Source organism: Neolamprologus multifasciatus, chromosome 9 (genome assembly GCF_963576455.1).
Source record: "Neolamprologus multifasciatus chromosome 9, fNeoMul1.2, whole genome shotgun sequence".
Taxonomy (NCBI): domain Eukaryota; kingdom Metazoa; phylum Chordata; class Actinopteri; order Cichliformes; family Cichlidae; genus Neolamprologus; species Neolamprologus multifasciatus.
This window is the reverse complement of record NC_140447.1, coordinates 10,614,729-10,626,437: the sequence shown is the minus strand read 5'-3', so window position 1 is coordinate 10,626,437 and position 11,709 is coordinate 10,614,729. Positions and strand designations below refer to the sequence as shown.

General features: G+C 40.7%; 1 protein-coding gene across 1 annotated transcript; it reads right to left on the bottom strand.

Annotated features, from left to right (window-relative positions):
* Positions 1-3,011: 3,011 nt before the first annotated feature.
* Positions 3,012-8,124, bottom strand: nrros (negative regulator of reactive oxygen species). Its single transcript, XM_085172238.1, has 3 exons — positions 7,660-8,124; positions 6,184-6,298; positions 3,012-5,049 (listed from the first exon to the last, which is right to left on the bottom strand). Exons 2-3 carry the CDS (start codon positions 6,283-6,285, stop codon positions 3,094-3,096), a joined length of 2,058 nt encoding a protein of 685 aa, XP_085028364.1. The 5' UTR covers positions 6,286-6,298; positions 7,660-8,124; the 3' UTR covers positions 3,012-3,093.
* Between the last annotated feature and the right edge of the window lie 3,585 nt (positions 8,125-11,709).

The window sequence follows — 11,709 nt, the reverse complement described above, 5'->3', positions numbered from 1 at the left end:
AATGTGACGCAAATTTTTGTTTTCTAGACAAAATGGAAATGTCTGTGGTGATTCTTAAAGGTTTCTTCTGGTGCCACACCAGGTCAAATGCTCATTGTTTTAATTAACCAAAGACCTGAAAACAACCTTACTGTCAGTTGCCAAGGAAGTCTTGCCACTCGGGGCATCCTGGTAATATCTCTGGGCATTACCTTTGAAACCTGTATATAAATAAAATGTGATAGAGACATAACTGTAATTGGTCACGAGTTAATAAACTTGTAAACTAGCTAAAAGAAAGCTTCTAACACACATCCGTCCTCTAATGGATACATCAGGGGTTGTAGAATTGATAAACTGCAACAGTAACTCAACTAATCACTCCTTACTTGTATGAAGAAGAATTTATCTGAAAGCACAACACGGTGAACCTCGAAGCAGATGGGTTACACAAGCAGATGACCCCAGCTGGTGCTGCTACAATTCCTATACTAGTATTTAAATTTAAATTTAAAAAGTATTTAGTGTTATTTATATAGTATTCCTGCACTTTGTTGAATCTGTGCAATAAAGCCTTAAGGCAAAAGGAGGTGCAACCCCGTACTGCCAAGGTGTACCTAATAAAGAGGCAGATAATTTTGAATGTTGATTGCTGGTTCAGCCTTTGGAGAGAGAGACAGACAAAACCCACCTTGGTGCCTATCGATTCCTATTGAGGATGCAATTATGGGACGTTTTACATTACCTTTGCTCAACACCGATAAGTGTTAAAAGTATTAAGTATTAGAGTTTTGTATCAACTATTGTATCAAGCTGTATCAAGTTCAGATTAAGAGTGCAAAAAGTGGTAAAAGGCAATTAAAGCAGCAGTTATAGGAAATTTTGATGGGGCACATTGAATTATTCATCTGGGAAGACTGATCTATATGACTTTGGCTTAAATTCTGTTTGTACTGTTTACTTGCTCAACTTATCTGTGACATTTGAATTGTTTCATGATTTGTGTGGCAGTTAACAACTGGAAAGAACTACTTGGGTTTTTTTTGTTTTTTTTTTTACTTTTTTGCAGTGTTATTTCTGCAACAACTCAACAACAACGAAGAATATCAAAGGATTATTTGATAGTCCCTCTCTTATAATAGTTTCTCTGCTTCTGTTGGCCTGCAAAATCTAAAAAACAAACCCCCCCAAATCTATATGCATACTATATGTTTAGCACGCTTGCTAAAAGCGCGCCAAACATGCTAACGTCAGCTTGCTATTTGTTTAGCATGCTAAACAGGCTAAAGATGTGAAGCCTTTAACTCAAAATGCTATACCTATATGTGACAGTGTGCACACCTGCTTTCAGATTCTGAGTCAGTTGCATTGCATTAGACCAATCCAGTCACGTGTCACTTCTCTTTTCACATTTCCATTGATTAATCTGCAAGAAACTATGACGACAAGTTGAGAGAAGAAATAAGCACACGGCACTTTCACTAATTCACACTTGCTTGCCCATGTGACGTACATTAGGCAACTTACCTCGACTATGGACCCCGTAACCACAGCTGAGCTGTTTTACAAAGAAAACGCAGCTGCATGAATGCGTGTTTGGCAGCTTTGTAGTATGGTGCATGCCTGTGGCTAACCTGATTTCATATACTGTATATGTGGTCTGAACGTGTCTTTAGAAAACTGAGTCTAGCTGCGTTTGTGAATGCCCCCTTTAACCCCCTTTTTTTCTGTCCTTTAACTTTTAAACTGTTATAGCTGAGTAATCAAATAAAGTTCCTCTTGGTCAGCAATCTGCAACCAGTGCCAAAGTGCCTTCCTCAAATGTATTTTTCAGTGTAATCCAGCCCTTAAGCCATTTTGTCAGCCCAGTTTAACCACTTCATCATGGAAGCAGGAAGGTCTACTTCCTGCTTTCATGGAGGTGATACATCACCGCTATACGGGAAATATATAGGTTTAATTGGCATCCCTGAATTGTCTGTCAGTTTTGAGTTCCAGATACCTGTGGAAATTAGTTTGAAAATCCAAGAGAAGTCGTTGTTCCCACCCATTATCTGTGACTTAATGACATTCAAATGAAAAGCCTTCAAGTAATGAATCTCTCATCAACGACTTCAGTTCTTAAAGCTTTGCATATCTTAAACCAGTTTTCATCAATTCAAATGAACAACAAAGGAAATAAAAACTTCATTCAGTTTCTCTGCAACTGATTTACTGGCAACTTCATATCGTAGAAGATATGTCAATATTAATAACATTTCGAGGCTTTGACAAGGCTTTACTCTGGTTTCTCTTCTTACGTTCCAACCACCATGACCCTGAGCATCACCACAGCGGTATTTTGGTTACTTTCTGGTTAGGCCTCCAGCACGCTGTACAGCTACACAGTAATCTACCAGCCTTCCCACTCCTACGCCCCTGAGTACTTACATTAAACTCGAAGAAAATGTGTTAAATGCATAGCACGTATATATATAAATGTGTGAGTGTGCGTGTGTCTGTGAAGGCGTATGCATGTTTGTGTGCACCCATGTGTACATGTGTGTGTTTGTTCGTGTGTGTACGTGCTCCCAGCACAGTAAACTGAATCAGTCGTGTGAATCGATCATTTTTGGGGGGTCCAAACCATTTCCTTGTGTGTGCTGACTTACTGGAATTTCACACTGATGATGCATCTTGGTCTCACTGATAGGAAGGAAACCTCAAACCCCTCCTCTTTGAGATACAAAACTGGGCAGTTGCTGCACATCTTAGCAAAACAGGAAATTTCATGTTTCCTCTGCTGCTTATAGCAACAGCTTGCATCACAGTACTTCTGCATATCTTCACATACAAACACACATACACATATACGCCCACACACGCTCACACACTCACCAAGTCAAGTCCCAGAGCGCAGCCACATTTTTTACATTGGGTTATCAGGATGAGGGCCTTGTTTTAAACCACACTTCACTGAACCGAGCAATCTAAAAAAAAACAATTGACCTTTTTCTTTTTTTAGATACTTCATTATCATACACTCACACATGTTGCGGTAAATGTATTTATTTCAGATATGTATTCGGCTACATTTCTAAATAATGTACTGGACAAAATACAGTTATGGTGACATCAGTAAGACGTTGGCTTCAAACACTTCTTTTTGATGGATTTTTGTAGCAGCGTGGGCTTAAAGGTGAGGAGAACAATGATAGAGACTCCTGTGAAAAAAAGAAAGATGGGGACAAACAGCAGAATGTACCAAAAGATCGACTCCCCTTCATCAAAGCACAAAAACGACTGTGGATTCTCCACTCTGTGTGTCCTTAGGAAGAGATCCTTGCATGTGATGCCTGACTGTTCGACCATGTGGATGGTGTTTGTTGCTTCAAATGTCCTGAACCATTCGGTCTGGCAACAGTTGAATTGATTTCCTGTGAGAAAAATAGTCTGCAGCTTTGGGGCTAATGCATTAGCCTGACCAGAGGGGATGGTAGAAAGCCTGTTGTCCCTCAGATCAAGCACTTTCAGGTTCAGGTTTTGAAGTGAATGGGGAAGATGTAGCAGAAAGTTATTTGAAATGTTTAAAGACTTCAGACTCTGGAAATGGGAGAAGTCGATGTCTTGTATGTGAGTGTTCCCTAAACCTAGATGCTGTAATGTTTTGCTAAGACTTTGTATTGATTGATGGATGGTTACTCCGGGGTTATCGGATAGCTCCAAGTGCGTTAGCGACAACCCCGCAAATGCAGTGTTTGGAATTATTTTAAGGTTACATCCCTTAAGGTAAAGCTGTCTCAGGGACATAACATTCTTCCAATTCATGCAAGTTGAATTAGTGTGCATACTGATCTCAGCTTCCTCAGAAAGGCAAATGTCAATGTTGTTGTAGCTGAGATCCACCGACTGGATGCTTTGCAGTGAGGAAAATAATCCCATGGGTACCCACTTAACACCATTCAGGCTCAGGTTAAAGTATGTCAAATTGCCAAGAGTGGTCAGAGTAGCTTTATCCGCTGAGATCTGGTTTAGTTCATTGTTGCTAACATCCAGCTCATACAAGCTACCAGAGAACTGCTCAGATGTTAGATTTAAGGTTCTCAGGCAATTTGTGTGCATTTGAAGTCTAGACAGGGTGGGCATTTTCTGGATGAATCCTTTAGGGAAATACTCCACAGAGTTCCCTATCAGATCTAAAGTCTCTAGAGAGGATATATCACCGTGAAGGTTTTCGTCCCACAACTGAGCGGTCACATTATTGATGTCCTTGTTAAAGTTGTAGAATTCCACAGTTTTTGTTGAGTTTGGGAACGTATCGTTGTCTGCTAAGTGTTCGTAGAATTTAATGGCGTTGTGAGACAAGTAAAGGTACCTTAAATTACTCTGGCTGGGCAGGAAAGGAAAGAAAAGGAGTTTGTTGTCTGATAAATCGAGAGTCTCTAGCTGGAAAGTGTCGTTGAGGTCTTGCCTTGAGATGAACCACTCAATGAAGTTGTGGCTGACATTGAGGACCTCCAGCTGAATCATGTGGAAGTCAGTGAGACAGGGCAGATAGTTAAAGGCCAAGTTGAGTCGCTGTAGCTTTGGACTGCTGTCAAAAGCATTATCAATCTCAAAAATCAAATTCCTTTGTAGGTCAAGTTCTTTAAGCTGATGCAGATCCCTGAATGAGGCCTCATCCACTCTCAGCAAAAGATTCCCAGAAAGATTGAGGTACTCTAGTGACGTGAGATTTTGAAGAAGCAAGGCAGCCATTTCATCTGTAAGCTTATTCTCAGAAAGATCTAGCGCTATAAGACCTGATAGCTTTCTTAATGCAAGGCTGGTTTCTTCGTAGCTGTTATAAAGACTGTTGTTTGCTAGATTGAGGCTTTTTAAAAGTTTTGAGTCTTGAAAAGTGTTCGATTCTATTTCACTCAAATTGTTGCAAGCTAAGCTCAGGGCGGTTAGTGAAGGGTAACGGAGAAGAGAGGCATTCTGTAGTGTTTCAAAGAGGTTGTAGTTGAGCTGAAGCTCTTCGATGTTTTCTGGAAGTCCTTCAGGCACAGATGTGAGCTGACCATTATTGCAGCAAGCCGTTTGTTGTATCTGCAGAGGAGGTAAAAAAAGCACATGCTTTAACACTTGCATACTGGTTGCCACTTTGCAGTGTTTCGGCTTTTCAAAATTCTGGCAGAAGCTGGATTTCTTTCTTGCACAGCAGATACATTTTAAGATCGTCATGAATAATATCCATGTGCACTTAAAATATTTTATTGTGGGAAGATTACCCTCTTAAATTACTTCTCGTGCGGTTATTTGTAAACTATGCTAGCATGCTAAACTAAGATAATGAGCATTGCCTGCAGTACATTAGCGTCTTACTGTTAGTGGAAGCATTTTAGCCTTCCTGTGTTTCGGGATTTAACTGAAAGTACTGTTACCCACTGTACAGGCTCAGAAAAACATGGTGGGCTGTAGTTTCTTATTCTGGTAGGTCATACCACAGCTTACCAAAACTTCATCATTTCCTTGACAGATCACTTTTCCATTAGCATTCTGAGTCACTGGACTACTCTAAAAATACTCTCTGGCGATACGCCTTTAAAAAAAATTGAAGTTTTCAGTTTAAATAACTTATCATTTTTCCCCTCTAGGAGTTTTATTGGTTTTATTGCTTTAGATGTTTCATTTCTAGAATCATTCACATTTATATTTATTTATATGACTGATAAACACTCAACAAGGGAGATTTAATTTCTTTCTCATAATCGACATCCGCTTCCAAAACCCTGCATCAGATATTAATATTTTAGTCTTTTTGTGGCTTATTGAAAAGTCATTAAATCATTAATACAGTGTAGGAATGTGCCAATGGATTTAATCTGGATGGATTTTGATCTAACTAAAGTTATAAACCACATATACAGCGTGCTTTTAGAAGGTGGGTCCTATTAGGGACTGGATCTTTGGTAATAATACAGAACTTTCCATATTTCAGTATCATTACTTGATGCTTTTCATGTTTACACATTTATGTTTGAGTGCCTTAGAAATAACTTTTTTTTTTTTTTTTTTTTTTTAGAAATTTTAGCTTTGTAGTTGTCTTACCAAAGTCACTTTTTAGTTTTAACTAAGCCAAACATGAAATCGTTTGGCCTTTTCCATGTGATACATTGTGAAATTTCCTCAATATTCCTGAAACTTGCTCGGGAAAAGCTAAATGAAAGGAGAGCGTCTTACCAACTGACATCGACGGTGCTGCGGATGACTCGAGACTGGCGTCAGCGTTCTCCACATGTGCAACAAGCAGAGAAGGATGGGTGTGAGCCTGTGGACTGGCATTTTCTCATCCTTACTGTTGAGAACACAGAAGAAGAAGAAACGCGTGAGCCTGTTTGTGTCACATACTTTTAGATTTTTTCCCCTTTGCTGAAGTGAGCAGGAGCTGGTTGTTCGATATAGGCCTGACAATGAGCTGTGATCTTCCTCTGTTTTAAACCATAGTTATTACTATTTGTATATGGTGAAAAACCTTGTATGAAAAAATTGTGTCATTATAAACTTTGTCTTAAAATGAATATTTGTGTCTGGAAAGGAAATTCCATCCTAGCAGTGGACGAAAGCAGCTTGACATTAAAATGCTGAAGCAGACAGAAGGTCAGACAGTGGACAGGGAGTTTACAAATTCAACTTTAATAGCCGAGGTTCATTTTCACAATTGTTTGAAAAGCTTTGATAGTGTAAAAGTCTATAAGACTATATTTGACTGTCTCAGGTGAGAGTGGAGCTCATTGCTTTTTACAATCTACTCATATCTAAATGAAAATTTCTGTAAATAGTAAGTACAGTAATATAATCCTTACAGCGTTTACCTCAATGTCATGTACTCGGTTTCATTTTTATTATATGTGAATGACTCCGATTTTCAATTTTTGACTTACGGTCTGTCTCCAGATGTTGGAAGTGATGGCATATTTTATCCTGAAAACATCTGCTGTGTACATTTTGCAAAAATTTCCCAGATTTCAAATCAGACCACTGCGTGACTCACTGCATGATGAGGCCGTGCGTTTCTTTTTGGCTTTTGGCACGTATTGTTGGCCTATCCATTATAACGCAAGCATGGTTTCTAAAGAACACAAAGGTTTTCTTGAACATTTTTTATGTTTCTTTATTTGTCTAACCGATTTATTACCATTTTTATTTATTTTTTACTTTGCATCTGCGTAGCTCACATTGAGTAACTGTGCCACCGCTTTCAATATAATTTCTAAACTATGTTCCTGGGGAAGAAGTTAAGCTCATGGAAGAACATATATTTGCAGAATCTTGCTTTCTCTGTCTGATGCAGCCTATTTTTTTTATTTTTTTATTAATAAGACCGTGCACTGTGTTAAAAAAAAAAGACATGCACACTTACTTTGCGTTTGCATTTATGCGCACTATATGTTTACATTCATCAGGCAACATCTAAATGACTCAAACATGGTCTGAAAGCTGTTATGCTGCGCTCACATTCGTTTGTCAAAGCGGTGCGCTGGTGTATGCACACATAACACTCAGAAAATGGAGCGTATTCAGAAACAGATGATCGTTAAAGTATCTTGCTCAAATGCACCGACTGCAAAATGACCTTAAATTAGGAATTCCTCATTTAGCCGATGCGCTTTGCTTCATGCAGGAGAACACCGTGCAGTACAGAGTTCATTTACTTACACTGGTGGTTAGGTGTGGATTTGCCAAGCCACTGACGGTTGCTCCCCTGACCATATCGCTGGTTGATTCGCTGTTGCAGAGTGCATTCACATGTGTGTCAAGTTCAGCTGCTCTCCCCTGCACTGACTGAAGCACAGATGCCCCTTCTTTACTATTCACGGAAGTAGGCAGGCAACGGAAACCGAGTCACATGGACAAGCTGCAATCAGGCAGGTTCTCAAGCTCGGGGCCACAGGAAGGCGAGTGCAGGCTTAACTTAACCACCACTGCGCAAGTGTTTTCTTTCTCTTCTTTTTTTTTTTCTTTTTCTCCTTCACAGCTTCACAGCAGAATAGCGTTATTATTCAGACAACTGATACTGGTAGCACAACTGCTACCACAAAAACCCAATGAGAACACACCCTTCACACCCTCTGCTCGTGCTGATCAGCCAAGCTCTCAAGAGGAAACCACTCAACGCACACACCCTTCCTGCCTTATTTTCGGCCTGTCACTGCAACAGACAAAACACACACACACACATATATATATGTATATGTAAATATATATGTATATATATATCTACACACACATAAACGGACATTTAGCACTCTTTATAAAAACATACCTTCAACGGTTACAGGGATTCTGAGTCAGATAAGGCACAAGGGCTCAGAGCATAACTGCAGAAACTAAGCAATCTACTCTGTTTGGCTTTACTGATTTTATTTTCATTCGCCAGCTAATAAACGTGCTAAGGTCGCTTTCAACATTTGTGAAACTCCAGCTGTTAGCTTGTATCTTATTTGTAATGATGAGTGGGTGCAAGAATGGGGAATTAGGAATCAGGAAGTGATGGTGCCTTCTGTGGAGAGTTGATTGGTCAGGCATTCCTTCCTGTTTTCACACAGGACGTCTCACTTCTGACTCTGTTGCAAGGTCGGGTGGCAACAAGATTTTCTGATCCATATGAGTATGTGTGGGTGCTGACTTTGTTGTTTGTTTGACACTCGTAAAATCGAATAAGGTGGCTGCTTATGAACTACGAGAAGCTCCCACAGGGCACCTTTAAACTTTACATGTGATGCATAAAAAAGGAGATTTAAGACTTGTTGTTCTTACTACAGAAACGCCTTTGCAGTTGAGATGAAATCTATTATACATTCACTGGCCATTTCATTAGGTACAGCTTGCTAGTGCTGCGTTAATTCTTCATCACACTGTTGCTGCACATCCATGATGTGAATCTGCTGTTCCACCACATCCCAAAGGTGCTTGGTTGAACTGAGATCTGGTGACTGTGGAGGTCATTTGAGTACATTGTACTCACTGTTGTGTTCAAGAAAGCAGTTTGAGATGATTTGAGCTTTGTGACGTGGTCACAAAGGTATGGACATGGTCAGCAGCAATATTCAAAAAGGCTGTGACAGTCAAACCATGCTCAATTGACAGTAAGGGGCCCAAAGTTGTCTGATTTTGGGGAACCCGTGTGAATCGTAGCCTCAGTTTTCTGTTCTTAGCTGTGAGGAGTGACACCCAGTGTGGTCTTCTGCTGCTGTAACCCATCTGCTTCAAGGTTAAAGGTGCTGTGCGTTCAGAGATGCTCTTCTGCACACCTTGGTTGTAACAACTGGTTGTCACCTTCCTGTCAGCTTGAAGCAGTGTGGTCATTCTCCTCTGACGGCATTTTCAGTCCGAGAACTGCTGGTCACTGAATATTTTCTCCTTTTCATCTCTGCAAACTCTTTAAACCCTCGAGATTGTTGTGTGGGAAAATCCCAGTTGATAATCAGTCACTTCGGCGGCTCGTCTTGACCGTGTCCAAATACCTGCGTGCACTGAGTTGTTGCTGCAATTGACTAATAAGATATCTGCACAGGTGTACCTAATGAAATGGCATGTGTGTTCACCTGTTAGCGACGTGACCTACAGTGGCTTTAGGTGCATCTTTACATGTGGCCTTGCTCACGTTCAGTTGTAGCAGCGTGCAGTGTGAGGCAGTGTGTGTCAGTCTAAGCACACTGGGTGAGAGCAGCTCCTGCACTACACTCGCACAGTGTTGTGAACACGTGCAGTGCAGTGTGTGAGCACTGTTTTTTTTTTTTTTTGTCTGTTTCAGCAGCTGTAGCCATTTTAAGACATGGCACACTACTGATATTTGCATTCTATTTTTGAGAGCTGCGAAAGGGTTCTAGCAGGGTGGTGTAGAAAAAAGTGTGTGTGTGTGGGGGGGGGGGGGCAGGGTAGAGGGGGGATGTGGGCAGTTGCTATTTGACGAAACAAATGAGATGGAGACTTAAATGTAAACACTAGAACGCTTTCTTAGTTTTTGAGAAAGTTTTTGTTTCTTTTCTTTCTTTGCTTAATTTCTTTAGATATTAAAAACAGCTTCTATAAATATTCACACAATTCCCATCTTCCTGTTAACGCCTTCAGAGCATACGGAGCATACATCAGCGCACCTCCGTCTTCTGTTTAAGGCTGTAGGTTGTGACAACAGATACAAGCAGCAACAACAGTTGACGTTACACTAATGTGGGAAACCTCTGTCCTCTCGAGAGGCTTTGCTGCATATCATCAGGCTTTCTCTGTGGTGGGACGATATTTGCATTGCATGCACAAAACCGTCACTGCCCTCTTGTGGAAACATCTCGAGGATCAGCTGCGTTTTCATGGGCCCTTAAATCTCGGCTCTGTCGAGATTTAAGGGCCCACCACTCAAACAGTCATCGGAGGGATTTAGAAACCTTTGAGAAGGTGTAGATGTTACTCAGGAAAAAAGCCTCTCAGTGCTGGACAGCGTCCCAGCAGTGAAGGAGAGAATTCATTGAATGATTAACTGTCTATGTAATGCCAAGGCAAAGAGATTGTCTGCTTCGCATCTGCCAATTTGTGGCTCCAGTATACAGCTTGCCTGTTAGAGTACCTGCTAATACTCCCCACTTTCTGTTCTGTCCTTGAACGTCTGTTTGCCCCCCCCTGAGCCACGGTCGCCCCGTGGCTCAAGGCACTCAAAGCGCTTTACAATGCCACTATTCATTCACTCTCGGGGTTGGGAAGCGTATCTGTAACTGGAAGGTCGCCGGTTCGATCCCCGGGCTCTCTGTCCTGGTCGTTGTGTCCTTGGGCAAGACACTTTACCCTACCACCTACTGGTGTTGGCCAGAGGGGCCGATGGCGCGATATGGCAGCCTCGCTTCTGTCAGTCTGCCCCAGGGCAGCTGTGGCTACAACCGTAGCTGCCTCCACCAGTGTGTGAATGTGAGAGTGAATGAATAGTGGCATTGTAAAGCGCTCTGGGTGCCTTGAAAAGCACTATATAAATGCAATCCATTATTATTATTGCTAAGTTATACGTGTAAATGCAACTTTCCTTAAACCAAAGGAAACACAGATTTACATCAAAGTGAGGCACTGGCCTCCACCAGGATTTAATTTCTATTACTGAACTGATTTTAAAGGTTTTCATTCTCACAAAATCATTCCCACTTTAATTTAGTTCAAAAGTCCAACTTTTATTTTGACAATTAAGTTAATTCAAATGTTTATGTTTTTTCACATCTAGTTTGTAGTTTAGTTTTAGTTAACTATGATAACCTTGACTTTTATGTTTTGGAGATGTTTTAAAGGAAATATTTGACAAATGGAAAGGTGCAGTACAGACACTCCTATAAGTCTATGCATTCATTTTAGTGACAGTATTTCATTATTATGGTAATGGCTGTACAGTCAATAGGCAGCAACTAAATAAAGCTTTAAAAATGAATTAAAAATAAATTATATATAGTCAGTATCCTTTTTCAGATTCCGTATTAGATCGTTATGTGTGGACAAAACCAAGGTTAAGCAGTTATACAGCAGGTTTGATGGTGAACGGGAGGATAGCAGCCCTGGATACAGACAGTGAGACGTGCAAAGTAAAAGTATCAAGGATGGAGAAAGTGACTTTGATAGACAGTCCGGCAAACAGACGTTCAAGGACAGAACAGAAAGTGGGGAGTATTAGCAGGTACTCTAACAGGCAAGCTGTAAACTGGAGCCACAAATGGGCAGACGCGAAGCAGCCAATCT

What these genes read in the sequence shown, in the direction of transcription:
- nrros (XM_085172238.1), bottom strand. Translation starts at nt 6,285, where the DNA reads ATGCCAGTCCACAGGCTCACACCCATCCTTCTCTGCTTGTTGCACATG. An exon ending in AGCACCGTCGATGTCAGTTG is followed by an intron (nt 5,050 to 6,183) that starts GTAAGACGCTCT and finishes CCTCCTCTGCAG; the next exon opens with ATACAACAAACGGCTTGCTG.